The sequence below is a fragment of the Eulemur rufifrons genome, chromosome 19 (genome assembly GCF_041146395.1).
Source record: "Eulemur rufifrons isolate Redbay chromosome 19, OSU_ERuf_1, whole genome shotgun sequence".
NCBI lineage: Eukaryota > Metazoa > Chordata > Mammalia > Primates > Lemuridae > Eulemur > Eulemur rufifrons.
In genome coordinates, this window is record NC_091001.1 from 36658001 (window position 1) to 36678989 (window position 20989).

Here is a 20989-nt window from a genome sequence, read left to right on the forward strand (position 1 = left end):
GCCACGGCCTGTGCCTGTCTGTAACAGCAGCCTGCAGGACAGGCCTCCTCCTGGCACTCCCTGCTCCTGCAGTAGCTCAGGGACCTTCCTGAAGCAGAGGTTTGCAAAGCCTTTTCCCTGGAGCTCTGGCTTCCTGAGACATGCCTCACAAAAAGGTGGGACGTAATAAGGCTCAGATTTTTTTGTTATATTATGTAATGTGACCCTACTTAACATTTTTTTAAAAAGGGTCCTGTTGATAAAAGTTTGAAACCACCATTCTGATCTCAACTATCATTGCAATTCTCTCAAAGGAGAAAAAAAAAAGGCTTAGTGATTCCCTGCTGGCAGCACAGTGACATCATGGTGACATTGTAGGCCCTCCGCGAGCCACCTCAGCCTCATTCCCAGCCACCTCAGCCTCATTCCCAGCCAGTCGCAGCAAGGCCCCCTGCCCCCAGGTGTCAGCTAGATGCACTGATCTTCCTCCCCACTAGCCGCTGCCTCCATCCGAACTCCCACGGCCCCTTCATCCAGGTGCTACTGTCCTCAAGGCCCCCTTCTTCAGCCCCCTCCTGGCTTTGCCCTGACAGCACGCCCGGGCTCCCCAACACGGGAAGCAGCTGGCGCGGGATCGGACGGCGTCCACAGCAGTCAGCTCTGCGCTGGCCCGGGGGCCAGAGGCATGGCAAGACACAGTCCTGTCATCCACATCTCAGCGCACCCACGCCATGCGGAGGAAGCACTGGTCGCTTTTCTCTTGTCAAAGCGGTAAAAAGCATGCTCCAACAGATACAGGCTAAATCAACGTTGCTGGCCAAAATCAGACACGGATGATTTCACTACAGAATGACTGCTACATGGAAAGAATCATATTTACTGTCTAAGGACTTAATGTGTTCACACATGTCTCAGAACATATCCAACTTTTTAAAAACAGAATTCATAAAGAAATTAGTGGTATACAACTTTCTACATAAAGGAAAATTAAGCATTGAGGGTCTAATTCTTGAAGCAATATTTTTACTTAATTAAAATAATTGCATCAAAATGGTTTTTAGAGTAACCCTGTCACCAATTGCCTTTTCCCCACCTCAAAAACCTACTGCAAAATTGCATTAAAATTAAAATGCATACTTTTCTTCATTTAAAGGACTTTTAGGAATCCTATAGCAAACTCAATTTAGCACTTAGCTATGACTGAGGAGTTCAGCTCCTGGCCAAACACCTATGCGTGATCTTCCAGGTTCAACCATAGTCAATGACCAAGGCCATGCCTGGTGGGCTTCACAGGGGCCAAACTGCCCTCTCCACTCCTGACCTGTGCAGTGGGCTGCGGTCATGGACTCAGCCCACTTCCCCGCGGCCCACACTCTTCCAGAGTGTATCTGTGCTCCTAGCCAGGTGCCTTCATCAGAGGCCTTCGTACCTCTTTCCCTTGGCCTGGTCCTTCCTCACACACTTGTGCTGAGGCCCTCTGGGAACGGGGCAGCTTGAAGACACTTTTTTCCACATCTGTGCAATTGATCAAATAAAGAAAGTGTGGTACATGTACGAATGGAATACTATTCAGCCTTGAAAAAGGAGATCCTGCCATTTGCTACAACGTGGGTGAACCTGGAGGACGTGATGCTAAGTGAAACAAGTCAGGCACAGAAAGACAAGTACCACACGATCTCACTAAGCTGTGGAATTTAAAAAGTCAAAACTCATAAAAGTAGAGAATAGAATAGTGGTTACTGGGGTAGGGGCTGGGGCGGGGGAAATGGGGAGATGTTGGTCAAAAAGAAGTTGCAGTTCAGTAGGATGAATAAGTCTAGAGATCTAATGTGCAGCATGTGGACTACAGTTAATTGTACTGCGCACTGGAAATTTGCTAAGAGGACATTTAGATGCTCTTTCCACACATGCGTACGTGTACACAGAAACTACGTGAGATGATGGATATGTTAATTTACTTGACTGCAGTAGTCACTTCACACTCTGTGTATCAAAACATCCTGTTGTACACCTTAAATATTAATATATGTAATTAAAAAAATTTAAAAAAACAAATGGATCCAAACGGGGGCTGGGGCACTTTCCCCGGTGTGGGCTTGCTCAGCCATCACAGGCCCGGCTGTGTCTGCACCAGCTACGCCCAGCCCTGACAGCTCTGCACCCAGACACGCACTGCACACACTGTACTTCGTGCTTCTGAACAAGCACTCTCCCCTCTTATGTTGCAAAATATATCACGGGGAAACAACAGAACCAAGAGGAGTGAGTTCTAGTCTAGCTGGAGCACTAAATGAGCAACACTCTGGCTCTGGTTGGTTGCATAATCTTTGGGGCTGAACTTTCTCATCTGCAAAATGAGGTAACTCAACTATAATTTGCTGAATGTTCCTTTTAGGTCTAATATGCCAACAGTCTATGTATGAATTATGCTTCTAAAGCTATCTTCTGAAAAAGTTTAAAAAAATAAAGCAGTAGAATAAAGCTAACATTCTTTCTTTTTTTTTTTTTTTTGGCTTATAAATTGTGCTTTGGTGTCTGCAATCAGATATGATGCAGTGAGATACAAGTATAAACTTTTATTGAGTACTAGAAAATAAAAAATAAATAGTACATTTATACAGATTTAGCCCAAGACCTTATAAAGCTTATAAAGAAAAAAAAAGTTTTGAGTTTTTTTCCATTTAAAAAAAATTTATGTATGGGGTACAAGTGCAATTTTGCTGCATTGCTATATTGCATGTGGTGAAGTCAGAGCCTTTAGTGCACCCACCACTGGGGCAGTGCACACTGTGCCCACCCAGCAACCTCCCACCATCCACCCCCCTCACCCCCCTCTGATTCTCGTGTCCATCATTCCACACTCTGCTTCCATGTGTACACATTTCTTTTTTTTATTTTTAAAAGGTCGCCTTTACAAAGCAGCATTTAATAAGTCTTCTCACAACTCAAAAAAGATTTCTGATAGTGCCACCCTCACGTGGGTCAGCCACTATTCACTGTGTGTCTGCCTCATGCCAGGCGTGTATATACAGCTCTTCCTCCTCTTCCTGTGAAAAAGCCCTCAGCGCTTCTTCCAGGTAAACTTTCTTCGGGCTCCCTCTTGGCCCGGCTTCTTCCGTTCTCTGACTCGGGGATCGGTAGTCAGTAGTCCAGCTGTGGCATGAAAAGAGAAGCCTTTAGGAACCATGGAAAATGCACGCTGCCAAGTAGAAAAGCAGGTAAACCTCATGAATTTATTATAGGCACTGCTGTCAGAGAAAAACTAGAAGAAAGCAACCAGATCCATAATAATTTATCCACCTGGTATAGATCTCATGATAGCAGTTTACCTCCACTCTTTTAGAGTATTTTTCTAATTTTTGAGACATATACCAGTGACATTATTTGAATCTACTTTCCTTATCCTCTAAGAGTCATGACTCCTTTTTGGTTTTTACACTTGTTCAACTTACGATAAAGCTGCTCTGGTGTGGGCAGTCACTATTCGCTGGTAATAGAACTTCCCTGGCATCCTTATTATTGCAGAGGTGAGAGTTTTAATGGAGACAAGAGGTAAAGATGAAAAACTTACTGTATGGTGCAGTACGAGGAAGTACACAGACACCATATATTAACAGTAGACGGGAATGTGCATACATATACAAATATGACTTGTCAAACATGACAGAAGAAATTTTTATTATTCTAATTTATGTAATAATACTATTACTTGGTATTGTTTCAGAATCTAAAAAATAAGTTTTAGAGTTGTATTCTCAGCATGAGCAGTTTCTCCTAGAACTGCAGTCCCCAATCCCTGGGCCTTGGACTGGTACTGGTCCGTGGGCTGTTAGGAACCGGGCTGCACAGCAGGGGGTGAGTGGCAGGTAAGCAAGCAAAGCTTCATCTTTATTTACAGCTGTTCCCCATTGCTCACATCACCACCTGAGCTCTGCCTCCTGTCTGATCAGTCACTGTCTCCCCTGGATGGGACCGTCTAGCTGCAGGAAAACAAGCTCAGGGCTCCTGCTGATTCTGATTCTGCATTGTGGTGAGTTGTATAATTGTTTCATTATACATTACAATGTAATAATAGAAATAAACTGCACAATAAATTTAATACTCTTGAATCATTCTGAAACCATCCACCCCCCCCATGGAAAAATTGTCTTCCATGAAACCAGTCCTTGGTGCCAGGTTGAGGACCACTGTTCTAGAAGAATAAAGTCAGTTTAAACTGGGAACTTCCACTCTCCTAATCGTCAGAAGCTACTACGTTTCTAGGCAACTGCTGAGTTACTCTTAGCATGTGGTCCACATGGGAGCACCCTAGTAGATGTTGGAGCCCTACTATGTCAGTAAAGGCCACAGATACCAAGAATACTGCTGATGAGAAAGCTCGTAAATTGCATTTATAAATGTGTAAATAGACCAAAGTTTTTCCTTGTCTTTTTTACTCTTCCAATGCAGCACTTCTCTTCATTGTATACAAGGCTTAGATATTTTACTAGGGGTCTGTTAATGGCCATACAGCAAAGGAAAACTTCCATCACCCGTTATATACCCATAATCTTTTGTACTTATTTGTACTTAAAGGGCATGCATACAAGAAAACAACAGTATTTTGGACAAAATACAGAAAAGACTTGTCTAAATTCTACCTTAAGTTGTAAGTAATAATGCTTTTTCCCTTTCATGTGTGTGTAGCTCATCCAGCAGAATTGTTTAGTAAGGTCCTATAAAATTTTAATGACTAGGTATGGCAAACTGCTTATAAGCAAATGGATTTTTAAGAGGTTTAAAAAATTAAGTAGCATAAGCCATAGGCAGTGCTTATGTTGAACCCCAGGGGCCCGCACTGGAGGGCAGAGGGCATGGAGACCATCTTACTTGGCCAGAGAGGAGCTTGCAAACAGAGGCGCTAAGTGACTTGCCCACGGCCACATAGCTGGCTTATAGCACACACAGTTCTTTCTTTCTTCCTTTCATAAATAGCACAAAGATAATCCTCAGCTTGAATCTCCCTCATATGTTACAAATGTTAAAGCAGTACCCTAATTTAGGAATTGACTACATATTCTTTTTCATACTGTGCAGGGACTCCTGTACACACACACAAGTGAAAGGGTCACCCAGAGTGAAGTAAAAGAAAATTCAAATTAACATCACAATGGGAAAAACGAAAATCCCCAATAATTTGGAAAGAAGTCCTAAGGGCTTTATCATTAACCAAACAATTACTACAAATTTCTGTGATAAAATAAAAACAACCAATTGGTTTCTTAAACACACCTGAGCTAAGAGCTTTTTAAGCAGGACAAAACATTATGCACTAAGGCCAAAATAAACTTTGCTTGACCTTGAGACTGAACATTATAGCAGGGCCCAAATAATCATCGCTGGGAGTGCCCTGCTTTTCTTTTTCTACTTCAAGTTCACTTTGTAAAAATCAAACCTGAAAAATAGCGTTATGGTTCTGTAGCATGAAAGAAGCAGGCAGCAAACTGCAAATATTATGTGTTTAACTTAGCATTCCCTCACTAATTTCAGGTCAGTAGTACAAGAATCAGATAAACACTTGCAGCTAGTATCAGGCCACCATGCCCCTCCCAGCGACTCATACCTTGTCTCATCCACTCAACCTCGTCCTCAGTGACGAAGCTGCACAAGGCTTTTGCCATCGCCAAGCGTATTGCTCCAGCCTGCGCCGACCTCCCACCCCCGGAGACGGTGCAGGTCACATCGTGTTTTCCAAGTCGGTCAAGGAAGTGAAAAGGGAACATCAACTGTTCTCTAAAGCACATCATAAGTAAATGTGGTTAAATTTACTGTAAAGGTACATGATTTTATAAACAGTTGACATTCAGAATATTTATAAGAGCCATATTCTGCGTGCCAATGTGATACTTTTTATACTTCTCAATCAATCCATTATACCAAGACACAGAAACGCTGATAATTCTGACATTTAGAACACTTTGCTGAAAGCTGTAAGGTTTATTTCTCTTTCCTTGGGTATAGCAATAACCTCATATATGGAGTATAGCAATACACTCTGCCTTACTGTTTGTTGATCCCCTTTACCTCACAAGAACTTTGCAAGGCTTAAAAATAACCTTGTAAAGAAGTCTTATGGTTGGAAAACTCCATTAATCAACAGAATATAACCTCTCTGGATTCAACAATCAGACATAAAATTAACAGGTCTTCCCAAACAATTATCAAATGCCATTTGGATTCATTAAAGAAAGTATATGATCATGTAGTTGTGAATGTACAATGCTCAACTTGAAATAGTTTTTAAAGTCACTAAAGCCACATCCAACACCTGCTCCCCCCAAACACATATTCCTATTACGGTTCTCTAAGCTGCAGGGTCCTGCTGTCAGCCTGGAGCCAGGTGACACCCTAGACAACCTCAGTCTGGCTGGCTACCTCAGGGTCGGTGAGTGCCCACGTGGCTCAAGTAGGCACCACAGAGAAAGCAACACAGACAGAATGTGGCCCTGGCCCTTCTTTTGCTCAGCTGAACAAGTATTTATTGAATACCATTTTTGTGCCAGGCATGATGTTCACCATCACCTTTGTCAAGCACTTTGATTTTGCCTTAATATCTCTGCTAAATTTTGATTTAGAAAGTCCATTTACATTGCATTTGCTTACTTTATCTAATATTGTAGTTTTCAGATCCAAAAGAAAGCTTAATATAACATAGTTAAAGCCGAGAGATGGATATAGACAGGACATTCAAGTGCTACTCTTTGCACTACACTAGCAAAATAATCACATGTAGAGGGACAGAAGATGACTTTCAAACACAACAGCAAACTAAAATTTTTAATAATACTATATAGGGATGACACAATCCCTACAACAACAAAACACAAACCTATATTGTCTTTTTGAACAAATGCTTCAAAGAGACCAAGTAAAAAATAGCTATAAGTTTTAAAAACAGCACTATTATAAGTAGTAACCATATCATCATAACTAAAGGAAATTTAGTAGGGTGGCAGGGGCCTGGAGTCCTAGCTACTGGAGAGGCTAATGGGAGGATCACTTGAGCCCAGGAGTTCAAGGCCGCAGTGAGCTAGCTATGACTGTGCTACTGCTCTCCAGCCTGGGCAACAGAGCAAGACCCTGTCTCTAAAAAAAAAAAAGAAAGAAAAAGAAAAGAAAAAGAAAAAAAAAAAGAAAAAAATTAAAAAAAAAAAAAGGAAAAGAAAAGAAAGAAAGGAAAATTTAGAGACTGATAATCTAATTCCACTATTTCATTTACCTTAACCAGTCTGGCTCCATTACTCTGATATACTTCTAGTAATTACACTATGAAATTTATTTTTTCCTGAATTTAATTATTTATTAGAAAATCTTACAATTTTAGGAATTAAGACAGATAAGTGTTTAAGCTCCCAAAGACATAGCTGTCCAGAAAAGCCTCTCCTGTAATTTCACTTCACGTCGCTAACCCACTTAATTGTGTGTTAGACAGACAAGGCAGAGACCTAGAATCAAGATCTCCAATTCCTGGTTCATTAGTCTTCCTACTGGTCAATGGTCATTTCACTGCTGACTTGTAAACTCCTGAACTGATCCTGCCCTAAATCCCTACAACTATTTACAGATGATGAGAGGGTTTGGGTGCCCATGCCCACCAAGACTAGTCCTAAGCCTCCCAACTAGATAGGAAATTTCTTGACGATAGGAATCATATCTTAAATAGCTCTGATATCTTCACAATACCCAGAACAAGACTGGGCACACAGACGATCCTTAGCAGATGCTTGTTGAATTCAAATTGAAAAATAAGATCTACGGATGTAATTTAATTGTGATATCAAGTCATCATAGAGACTTGCTGTTAAATCACCAGGTGTTATATTTGAATATAAATCGACAGGCAGGTGACTGGTCAAATGTCATTCCTTCTGCAGTTCGCAATGCTGAAATTAACATCCTCTGTAGTATGGGTCGCTCTCTAGCTTTTCCTAAGTGAAATAAGAGCTTCCTCCATCCCTTTCCCCTTGAGGATAATAGCAGAGTTAGTTTAATTCATCTTAAATAGAGTTAAGAGTGGGATACTTCTTGACACAGCCCTCCACACAAATAAAACAAACACACATTTCCTACAGTAATTATTCTGTACAGAAGCTTAAACTATATTAGAAGGGTCCTCTTTGCCTTACATAAGCATTGGGATCAGAATAGCTTTAGCCCTTTTAACCTTAAATACTGTAACACATTCAGGAAACAGGAGAAGGATTAGGAAAGGAAGAAATAATCATACTGAACTTCTGTTACTTGTGCATAATGACAGTAACTACTGGAAAAATGCAACTGCCTCAAGAAGAGGCCTTTATATAGCTACTCACAGAGAGATTTAAGATGAGTATATTTAGAGGATTAGATGAACTGTAGTATCTATTTATGATTAATGTCTATTTCTCCATGGGATACAAAGTTTAAAAAATAAAACTGCTGTATTTAGCACTGGGAACTAAGCAAAGCCTGATGAGCTCTTATTTTAACTCATAAATGCCAGGTTTCTTTGCTTGCTCAGTATATATACAATCACACTCCCTTGAATAAAATAAAAAACCAAAATGATAAAGCAGACTTTTTCTAATATTTATGATCAGGAAAACACAAACCACAAGAAATCTGCTAATACTTTTCCTTACCTAGTGGCTTAAGTCACCTATAAAATCTAAGGTTGGTTTTTGTGGTGGTTGTTTTGTTTTCGGCACACCCACTCCTAAACTAGAAGGTGGGAACCTACTTTTCTTACACTTTGGCATAGTCTACATTTTAGAAGATCAGGTATATTTAAGAATACTCAAATTCCAGTAGGATCTGATGAAAAGAGGAGGACAAGTCAATGAAGAATTCTAGAGATGCTTTTTTAAAAATCTGGAAGCTACTTAAAAAATACCTTCCACTTAGCTAGTTTAATATGTTACACTGGTAAAGAGAAATAATCATCCAGACAAACACAAATAGAAAATTGCAAGCCATCTACATTGATGATGATGTATTATAAAATATTAATATATTTCCTTTAAAAATAAAAATCAAAACCAACACCAAACACAAACCTGTCCTGTGTGACTGGGAAATAAAGCAGATAATCAATTCCATTTATTTTTATTCTTCCACTTCCATGTTCATAAACAATGGCTTCTGCTTTTGCACTCTTTCTTTTACCTTTAAAAATATAAAATTCATATTAGTAAAAATCTTGAAGACCAGTACTGTGAGACAGGTAAAACTACCCTACAATTTGTTTTCCTAGAATATGTAACACTCTACGGAGGAAAGTTCTATAACTATTACAAGCCAAACAAAGAAAATAAGTAAACTACATCACAACAGACATAATAAAGCTTATTGTGAGGTAATTTTGTTCTTCAGTTCCATTTTAGGAACAATGATTTTAAATTAGTTTCAACAACCAACTAATTCATATTCATTTACCTTACTTAAAAAAAAAAAACACAACCAATTTACATAGTGTTCTTTTATAATCAATAGGAATATATCTAATAATATAACTCTTAGAAATATATGAATAGTATGATGAAATATAATTGGTAAAAATGAAAGAAATATTCAGGAATGGTCACATTTCTTTGAAAACACTATGGTTGTTAAAAATGACAAAGGAATGATACTAAATTTTTTGAGAGTTGTAAATATATCATTTTATAGGTCAATTCTTAATAGCTGGACTACGTCAAATGTCTCTGAACATATACAGGGAAAATGTGAGTTGAGGACCTGAAGTTTTCAGATGTTATATAGTTGTATCTGTCATGCAGATTCACTGAGCATTTTCATTTTTTGAGAAGAAACCTTTATTACATATATTTTATGGATTCTACTGGTATAAAATATGAAAATAAAAAGATTTAATATAGATGTATAAAAATAAAAAGTGCTAATAAGATTGTGTAGGTATGCATCCACATTTTTTCTTGGGACACTCTAAGGCTCAGTTTTTGAAAACTTCAACAGTCTATTAAAAATTAGGAAATCCACCATAGTAGCAGCAAAAATAAATAAATAAATAAATAAATAGAAAAACCAAATGGATACCAGAGAGCAATGGCAAATAAAAATAATTGTAGTTTTTCAATCTTCACTAAATTTATTTTCTCTGCACGGAATGTCATTACCTTCACTTGTGCTAAAGGCCATTCCTTGCTCGTCATACTGCACAGGTTCAATCAGCTGTTTTTTTGATTGAATAGTTACACTTCTGCGAAACCTCTGCACGAATTCTTCCTCAGCAGCACCACACTGCAATGTCAATAACTTTTCCAGCAGCCGAATGAACTGCATATGCTGCAGACAATAAAAATTCATTAGAAGATGCAAGTGTAATTGCATTTGCTAAATTTTTTCTATTTTTGCATACTTGATCTTTCCAATGTTGCTTTTCTTGATGAATTTTGACAGGATGACACTTCTGCATCTTCATGCTGCTTTTCAAACAGCATGCAGATGCATCACTTTTCCTGTGTATCTTTAGCGCAAAATCTTTTCTTTCAAGAAACAAAGAGATTTATCATTCAAAGAAAAATCAATTTCTCTGTATTATCATTATGAAATTGAGATTTCTATTTATTTTCAAAAAGTATTTAGATGATCTTCAAGTGTAATTTACACTCTTTTATTACAACTGTATCAAGAGGAACGTTATAAATAATTTCCAGTAAGTTATGTATAGTAAAATGGAAAGAGTCTGATTTTGAGAAAATGTACCTCTTAAATTATATTTCATAATACATTTGGCAAATATATCTTTGGCTGTTCAAGCTGTGTTACTTTAATGTTTATGATTTCCTTTAAAACCGAACAATCAAGCTATTTAAAAATTCAAGAGATACTTGACTTAAAGGGCAACCTCTTGAAATAAATTATCCTTGCTCCTCTGTGCATTTTTTTTAATAGTTCTTGAACATGTGATTAGAAAGTAAACAACTTGGAATTAACCCCTTAAAATTAGAAGCCAGAATAATCATTCTAAAGTGTTTATGGAGAAGGAAACAACTACTACTTGAGATCTTTAGTTAATACGGATTGTGAAACCCAGTTTTTCTTATTTATGTTTTTTGCCAACCGTAAAAATCATACTCATCTTAGTCACTGCTGCCTTTATAGTAAAGATCTGACATTATCAGTTTGAAATATTTAAAAGTCTTACCAGTAAGATTAATAGTAAAAGAACTGCTGCAAATACAACTTTCTGTGACGTAATAATAAAAGGGCAGGCAATTTTCTAAGTAAGGGTCGAACACATGGCTGCCTATGGTGCCAGGCTGACAGAGCTCCATGTGTCCCCTCCAGTCACTTGCTTAGGTGTTCTGTGCTTAGCTATTTTCTCAATTCCACCTCACACACTCTCAATGACTCCTGCTGTACCTACAAAGGGGCACTACAGGTAGGACACAGCCTTGCTTGTGAACCAAGTTTAAAATTTAAGAAGCCACTAACCACCATCATCTCCCTCATCTTGATACCAGCTATAAACTTCAGGATTTCTTCTGATACTCACTACTCTAAATATGGAAGATTATCATATATAATTTGTTGTGTTTTCATAGGTGCGTTTCTGTATTAAAGTCCTTGGGATATTTCCAAAGTGGGGGGTAAAAAAACCACCTGAGTTGTAAAAATCACAGCCAGAAAACAGAGGAAACAATAAAATGATACATTAGTGAAGAAGCAAAGAGATTTTTCAGTTAGATTTAAGTGCAGCAATACTTAGCAGGTAGGATATTAGAAAATAACTCCAGATCGACCACTAACCAAATGCTTGACACTTTGTTTAAGCAAATGGCAACTTTTCCAAATCATTAATTTCTCCAATATGTTAAATGAGAAAAAAAAAAAATCTATGTGGAGACAAGACACTAACAATGTTAGCCACTGCCATGGAAGGAAAAAAATCCTTCTTGGAACAATTTGAGAAATTTATCTATACTCCAATCTTTGAAAGTCATCTACTTAGAACATCAAAATATTTAAAACATCAAACTTCCTTTGATAATATTGGGATATAGTAGAACATTTAACAAAATAAGAACACAGTGAAGACCTAAAGTAGGGGACACAAATTTATCATAGAGTATGAGATTTACCTGGAAAGTTGCTTAAAAACATGGATTTCTGGGTGACCCCCTAGAGATTCTGTGCCAGGTGTGGGGTGAGGCTTAGGACACTGCAGTTTGTAACCAGCATTCCGAGCAATTCTGATACAGGTGGCTTGCACATTCCAAGATAAAAACCACTGACCTTACAGACAGGGCACACAAGGTAAGGCAGGAAGCAGCACATTGCATGAAGGCAGCCATGTGCTGATCCCTTTTCTACTTAACCTGTAATGGCTCCTTACGCTTATCATTAGCTTGTAAAATTAGCTATTGGCCTTACTGAAAGAGATGAAAAATGACATCTGCTGCACTCCCCTAAAACAACTGGCACAAGACGTGAGGGCACTTGTAAGAGGAGGATCGGGAAACTTGACAAGTCACCTTCCTGACCACAGATAAGGTCCTCCCATGGCAGAAAGCAACAGTCAATGTGTTTAAAAAAAAAAAAAAAAAAGAAAATGAAAAGAAAAAAAAATTGCCTTAGGAACACCTGCCACTGAGGAACATTACTATTAGGATCCTAAATACAGCAATTGTCTGCATTCTTATGGCACAGGTCCCCTTAAATTAAAAAGATTAATTACTCACATCTTGATCTGACAGTTTTTCCACTAACATTTCTTCTAGTTCCTCCTTAATCAGCCATCTGCTGCCAATCAGGTCTCTGTTAAAATATCACATATATTCTCTTTTTAATTAACCATGCAATTAGTTATATCACAAAAGATCCCACATAGAGTAGGAATTCATGATTTGAAAACAAGTTTTTATATTACATAGCAGTAATTTCATCCAAGTAAGCTATTTTTGAAAAATATTATTCCATTTCCTCAATCTACTTTAGAAAAGACACCTACTCTAGCAAATGTTTTGTTTAAAGAGTTAAATATGCCACTATGGAACTCCTCTGAAATTAAAAGCTGCCAGATTTCATAAAGATTAAATTTTTGCCTGTATAATTTATTTCAAAGGAGATGCAATAGACACAAAGTTAACCTGTCAGTGGACTAAGATAATAAAAGTAGAAGTGCAATTACAACTTAAACAAGGTGTACTCAAAGACATTATGTCTTTTGAGTAAGAGAAAATATGTGAATAAGTAGGCCAAAATTTTTAACACAGATTGCTGTAGTAGGTGAATCTGATCTATCACTGTTTGCTCAATAGAAACAGAAACCATGAAATAAAAAAAAAAATTAAAGCATGCAAATGCTAAATAAACATGCAGCTATATACATGAAAATTCTGAGGACATTATCCCAAATATAGTAATTAAATATCATGTAATAATATATCAATCTGGGATAAATGACATAAAAATGACCTCAGTATTTGCTTCTTCCCAAACAAAAATCACTTATTGTTTTGAACACTAACTTTAATAATTAATGCTAAAATACTAAACAAATTTTAGGCTTTAAGTATGCCTAAAAAATAGCAATAAGTAGCATGTTTTTAGTTCAAATTTTACATATATTTTAATGCAAGAAAAGAGCTTACTTGGTTTCAGTTTTTTCTGGAAGTAGATCTTTGGCTTGCAACTGATTTTGCTGTTTTTCTAGTTTGAGTAACTTTCCATATATGTCCTAAGGCAAATAAAATATACAGTACATGCTAAAATAAGAGAGATGGAACATTATAAGTCATCATATAATTTATAGTTTTCCCCTGTGAGTTCTCCTTATTTCTAATGTGGCCTCCTCAGAGAATCCAGCTGCAGAGTAAATAAAGCTGAAAATGCTTTTAATAATACTATTTCTCACTCAAACTAAAAAATGGTAGAGTAATTTCAATGAGAAGTTAATATCATATATCACTGCACACTTAACTTTAACTGATTTTAAAATAATTCTACAACTCCACTTCAGTGAGGCTGGTTAAAAAACAAAACAAAAACAAAAACCCTGTATTTTCCTTGGAGTTTCACAAACAGGACAATTTTTCCTTAAGAAAAATCATAATTTATATGGCAATATGCAGTTTAAACTTGGAGAATTACCCAGTAAAATTTATGGTATTTATAGCTGAACTAATCTAATATTTAATGTTTATATAATATTTAAGTCCTCACCATGTAGTTCGTGTCCTAAAGAGCTTTCTATTACATTTTTTTTTACTATTTGATTTCTTTCTGTTAATTACTTTCTAACAAAGTCTGTGAATGTGTGTCACTTGTTAAATTGCAATGAAAGTAGGAAAAAGTTCACCAGTTTGTTAGGATCTATAAAAAGCAATAATCCAGCAATAGGGTTATCAATAAAATATAGTTTCCAGGCAATGAGTTTACAACAAGCAGAATAATGCAATGGTCTTCCCAATATTTTTCATTAAGCAGATAATTTTTTGAGGACTAACACCCAATATGTTTGTATTTATTCATTTATAATTTATATATGACCTACTGTACTAATACCTAATGAACAGATAGGCATTTTAAAAGGATGAGCTAGAGATGATATAAATAACCCCTTTTTCTGGTAATCATGATAGCTCCAATATCATTAATGTCAGAAGAAACACCTTGTTACTGATAGAGATGTCAATCCATATCTCAAATAGCTTTAATAATTTCAAGTTTAGGGGGGCAACTTTTTGTGTGCTCTGATTAGACGGCTGTATTACATCATAATATTGCTGATAAAGTTTGTTCTAAGAGGAGAAATGTCCCTTTGCCACTGTCACCGTATTTGCTAGTGCTTGCATTTTAGTACTATCTTCATTTTGCAACCTCTTTTCAGGAATCCATTTCTCTCATGGTGAAAAAGAATGCACAAAAAAAAAAAAAAAAGAGAGAGAGAAGAAAAGAAAAGAAAGAAAAGAGGATGTAAAGACAGAGACTTTGGGTTTCTACAACATAAATATAGGTGAGAAAAGCTGAGATAGAAACTGAATGGGTAGGACTTCTTAATGAATAAAGATGTAAAAGTTCATTCCTTCTGGCTGGAAAGACTCATAAGAGTTTTTTTGTTTCATTTTGTTTTTCATTAAGGGTAGTAGAATTAATAGTTTAGAAGAGAAAAGAAAAAGCAGAGAGAAAAAGAAAAGTAACATTTAGAAGTTACAAAACTAGGGATGAGCTAGACTCTAACAGTGGCCATGAGTATCTCACACTGAAAATGAATCCATCACTCTAGCTCAGTAGTTCCATAGTCCCAGTCCCCAGACCAGCAGCACCCCAGCCTAGACTGGAAAAGCAAAATCTCAGACCTCTCTCCAGACTTGCTGACGAGGAACCTCTAGGGTGGGGTCCGGGGATCTGTTTTAACAATGCCTCTGAGTGATGTGCATTGAAGTTTGAGAACTATGGAGACTCTACTTCAACGCAATAGTAAAGGGCCAAAGTTAATTTAATCCTAGTATCCATATTAAGTATAACTGTCCCTACAACTACATCCCAAGTATAAATCGATCACCTGTAGCAGCAGAGGGATGTGTCTGACGATATAAAACAAAAACCCAACTGTCCACCCTAAAAAAAAAAGCAAGAACACGAACCATCCACATATAGAATATATACTTGTTACTCAGTTTAAAATGATATTTACAATTTGTTTCCCAAGAATTGGTAAGCCTCACTGATTGTGGTTTGGGTACTTTTAACTTATTTTTAAAGGCTAAAATACTGGGTTGTGACTGCAACTGGATAGTATATAGAAAATTTTCTATGCACCTGTTTCTATTAATAGAAAGCAATTTCAAATGCTCTGAATGAGTAAAATAAAGACACTCCCCCCTGCCCCGCAATGAATCCTCCCCACTTGTATGAAGTGGATAGACATGGGCAAACAGCATGTCACCGTGCACCTAGCACAGCGTCAGCAGGCCAGACGGCAGACACACTGCTGCCATCCCCTGGGTGCTCTGACCCTGGGAACTGCAGCAAGCTCTCAGCTGCCGCGGCCAGACTCCTAAGGTGCGGAGAGTGCAAAAGTCAGGGATGGTATATCTTTCAAATCTAGCTACAAATGTATGAACTTAAGCGAACACCAACAACAGTAATAAGATATCCTCTTTTGCTTATAAGGGCTTATTTTATTTACTGGAATAACCAAAGCAACTATAATAACAATAATCGACTTGCCTTGTTTGTAAGTTTTAGGTCAAAGTTTAGGCTGCCTAAATTAATCATCATTTTCCAAGGACTTAAGAGAGCAATTTTTACTTTAAGTCCATATTTTGCTTCAAATATTCTCCCACTGTGCCATTTCCTTCTAGTGTTATATTTAGATTCATATTAATTTATAAATGGTACAAGTAAAATAATCAGAAAAAATATGGAAGAGAAAACGACCCATGAAAAGTATATGTCAGATTTTAAACATGGTGAATTCTATTTATTTAGGGCAAATGGTTACAATTTGATGATTGTAACCCATCAAATCACATAATGCTCGTTAAGCCCACTCCATACTTTTAAATAAGAAAATATATGTAAAGTATGTACTTAGCATAGTGTGTGACCCATAGTGATGGTCAAGAATGACAGGAGGGGTGAGGTATGGCTTTCAAGAGTCAAACAATCAAAACAATTTTACTGGTGCACCATTTCTATTTATTCTTCCTCTTTTGCATAATAAAACCATTCTTGAGATTCTACCTTGGTTAGTTAGAGACAACAGTTCTCTGGAAAGTAGATTCTATAGCCTCAACTCCCTGAAGAGATGTGTACTAATTTACATCAAAAAATTCTTGAGGGTATAAAATATGCCAGGAACTGTCAACATCACAGATTATCACTGGTAGCTTCTGGTATATTGTTAAGTTTCCACTTAATTTTTAAGGGACACTGGAGAATTAGTATGACCCCACCTACACTAAGTTTATATACTGTATTTAATAGTGTAATTTTCAAATATGACAGGAATAACCCAGATGTGAAATGCTGAATCATTAATCACAGCTATGATTAATATTTCATAAAATCAAAGCAAGCCTATCCACCCCTCGTGTCATCAGATTTCCATAATGTATGAGTCAAATTTAGAAGGTGCCTAATTTGAAAATACCAGATGCTCAGGTTGCAGAAAAGAAATGTTTAAACTAAACCCTTCTAAGAGCATGAGCAGTATGATTTTTAGTATCCTTCTAAAATCTGTTTTGTTTACATTAATCATGTGGAAATATCAATTTTAGGAAAGGTAAACAAGTAACATTTCATATGGGGGGTTGGTATAGAGAAAGTCAATTGTATTTTGGTACACAAAATAAATAGTAACAAACTATTAATAATATTAATAGTCTTTGTCATCTTAGATACCAGTTCAGTAATAGTAAAAGTAACTGACTTCAAATTTGTGTTTGTTAAAGGAATCACAGGAAATCAATTTCTTAAGTAATCTCAATTTTTTGGCCACTGGCATAAACAAAATCAAATCAAGTAAGTACAAATATAATTCATTTAGTATTAACTGAGAGGTTTCTGTTATATAGCTACAGTTCCAAGTGATATATATAGTTCTACTGCAGACCTCTGCTATTATACTTTGTGAATACGACATGCTATATAGTTTATTCATCATGTAACACTATTTAACATAAAAAGGAAATAGTCTCACAGACAGGTCATATGAAAGGACTCTGGGGAAGTCCACACCCAGGAGTGATGACCTGACAGTGTTTGTAACACAGAAACCCTGTACTCTTACTACTCAAATTAAAGTCCCATCATATATTATGATAATCATTACACAAAAAGAAGTAATCTGATTAAAATCAACATAGAGACAATAATAAGTTGAATCTATCTTTAAAAAATTAATTTTCCTAATTGGTGTACTTAGAGCATACCAGATATACAATGGTAATTATTCATATGGGTAGAAAATGTACATTAAAGATACCTCTAGAACAGCAATTTCTACTGCTGAATTAATTACTAAATTAACTTCTGTCCAGAAAAGTCTTAAAATAGCATGCAGATATATTTCAGCATTAGTCTGTAGCTTTTTAAAAATAAGCACTTTACATAGCTGTAAAGTAGTTATTTAACAATACCTCACTGTGAGAAGGGTCACTATTTTAATTCCATTTTTAAAGATAAGAGCCCTACATCCAAGAGTTTTAAATATTCCCCACAGGTCACAAAGAGGATCTAGAAGCATCTAAACTAAGTAAGAATTTTGTGATACTCAGTCCCCAGGGCTTTTGCTGATTAAGTCTGGAATCGTCACATAATGAAGCAGCACTCTGGGGCTGCTGTCCTCGTGCTGTAAGAACTCAGGTTACTTAAGTCATTTAAAATGAGCGGGGGAATCTTTAAATAAGCCAGGAGCTTCTTTCACAAGGCAAATGAACCCTGTTTACGCATAAGTTATAAGGATTAGAATTAACTAGTTTTCTCCCACATTTTAAACTCCTCCCCCCTTTTTTGGCGTAAATTTCATCTGTGGCCATGTAGTTCCTTCAATTTAAAGAAATACTTTGGAAATACTCCATTATTTACTACTGTAAAACTAGTCCTAAAATATAAATGAAGTTTCTATATGATGCTAAATTTCCAATGCAGGTTTTAGAGCTGCATAGCTCCCTTATCTTTAAGATTGGGGTAAGGGGAGTTTTTGTAAAATTTCAATAAATGCAAGGTATTAGGGCTGATACCAGTCCTAAAACTGGGAAGACTTTATTAACCTTTATTGAGAAAAACTGTTTAAGATGAGTAATGCCTACAATGACGATTACAGAATGTTTTCAATATTCCATATTGCAGCCTTTCCCAAGACCTGGTTTCATGGGACATTAGAAGGTGTTCTGGGTAGAAAGGTTCTGGGTTTACTCCATTCGAGCAGCAGCAGGTTAAAGCAGTATATTTACTTATGGACTTCACAGAGTTTTGATCTTGCGAAGTTTCATTGCTTTAGAGTTCCCTAGTATAGAATATGCAACATTCCCAAACTAATGTCACTTCAAAGCCCCTTTCTTTTTTTTTCTTATTTTTCTTTTTTTAAAGCCCCTTTCTTGAAAAATATTTCATAACCTGTGTTCTGCAGAAAGCACTTTGGGAAAAGCTGCATTACAGACATGCCTTGACTTGATGAATCATATTTTACAAAAGGGTTCCTACTTTAGAGTCAAATAAGCACCTCCCATAACGAGTTTCAAATGATTTTCAAAAAACTTACTTTCAGTGAGTGAATTTTACTTTTTTCATATGTAATGGTATAAACAGTAAACCTGAATTTACATTTTTCTTAAAATTAAAAGACCTATACAAACTGAACCGTGACTACCAAGATTACAAATGTCTTGCTCATGAATGCAGCCCACTCTTCCCTTTGCCACCAACTTGGTGGTCCTGGACAGGCTCAGGCTGCTGCAGGCAAGGGGTGGCCTTGGCAGGGTTACTGCCATGGACTCAAGGGGCAGCCCACCCTCTGGCCTAGCCCCTTCTGCACTCCCCTTAATTGTGCCGACGGGGTCTTCTCCCTAGTCCAGACCTAGGCTAGTCACACCATAGTTACTCTGCTGTACAGTATTTCCTTTTTGTAATGATATCTATATCCTCTTTAGCAGTCTTTCCTTTCCTTTATACTTTTGTTCTGTTGTTTCGGGAAACTTCTTTGATTCTTTCTCTTTCTTCCTTCTGTTCCAGAAACCTAAACGAAGTCCTAAATCATGTCTGAAAGGCATACAAGTTCTACTGGTTAAATGTATTAAGGAGAGGGGAAGCCACACACTCTGGGCGGAATCAGCCAGCTGAGCCAGAGCCATCAAGCAGGGAATCCTTTTTATGTACTCAACGATGTTCTGCAAAAAGTCAGGAAGTCTCTTATTTCTTCTTACTTAAACTAGCTTTTATTATTTAAGAAATTATTTGTTATTACTGTTTTATACTTTTTTCATTAGATATGTACATCTTCTTAGTGATGCTATAAAATAAATGGATTTTTATCAAATTTCCCAGGAAGCTGAAGACAGGTGGACCATTATATCCATAGGAAAATGGGAATCCCAAGTGACCTTTGGAGTGTGATGCACATATAAAGAGTGAGAACCCCAGGGACTGGCATGGATCCATTTGCTTTATGCTTTCCTAGAATGCTTCTGAATAGGGGCAATAAATTGCATCTTTCAGCTCATCAGCCTTTTTCCTCAAAATCCTTCCTATTTCTCCACAAAAATTGGAGGGGCTAAACATAGGTCAATTGGAAACGGTAGTCATTAAAGCATTATAAACTGTCCCTAACTGTAGGCTGCATCAGGACTGTATTTCATTAGTTGCTATGAAGCAATATAGAAGCTTAATATGCAAATAGACACAAAATGCTAAAAAGAAGATTTGGCATCATCATAGAAGATAGGAAAGGTTAATCGACATCAGAAGGGTCTCCTCACACAACTGCACACAGGCTCTAGATCTGTTTTCTTGTCAAAAAGCTTGGCCAATGGTGGCTGGGCCTCACCCAATTACAATTGGTCAACGATGTGGGAAAAACATTTTGGCTTAGTGTAGGTTACCCTGTCATACAGGGAAAATAATTATATCAACAAAAATAAATAGTAGCAACAAGAATTCATTTCCAAGTCTTTAAAGCCTGCCACAGTCTTCAGGGGGTTACTTCCCACACCGCAGTGGGGGACAGCAGTAGCGAGGTCACCAAGCAGAGAAGGAGACAGCTATCCCCCCACCACCAAGAGAAGGCAGAACAAAGGAGAGAGCAAACATACTAAGGGCTTCCAGTTTCACACAGCTGGACTTTATAGGTAGTGCCCGACAACTACAAAAGCGCTTCTGTAAGTTGAACGGTGACGATTTAGTCACTGTTTCAAAGTAACACGATCTTGGGCAGATGCTGGATGATGGTGATTTGTGTCATCTAGAAAATGAGACTGGTGTGACAATAGCTGTAATTGACATTTGCCATACATGATGCTGAAAT

General features: G+C 37.1%; 1 protein-coding gene across 1 annotated transcript in view; it reads right to left on the reverse strand.

Annotated features, from left to right (window-relative positions):
- Positions 1-2847: 2847 nt before the first annotated feature.
- MRPS9 (mitochondrial ribosomal protein S9) overlaps positions 2848-20989 on the reverse strand; it is a 55797-nt gene continuing 37655 nt past the window's right edge. Inside the window, exons 6-11 of the mRNA XM_069494480.1 lie at positions 13614-13699; positions 12702-12777; positions 10134-10302; positions 9054-9162; positions 5582-5751; positions 2848-3132 (exon numbers count right to left, since the gene is read on the reverse strand). Coding sequence (XP_069350581.1) covers positions 3041-3132; positions 5582-5751; positions 9054-9162; positions 10134-10302; positions 12702-12777; positions 13614-13699 — 702 coding nt within the window. The 3' untranslated portion in view covers positions 2848-3040. The remainder of the gene's footprint in view (positions 3133-5581; positions 5752-9053; positions 9163-10133; positions 10303-12701; positions 12778-13613; positions 13700-20989) is intronic.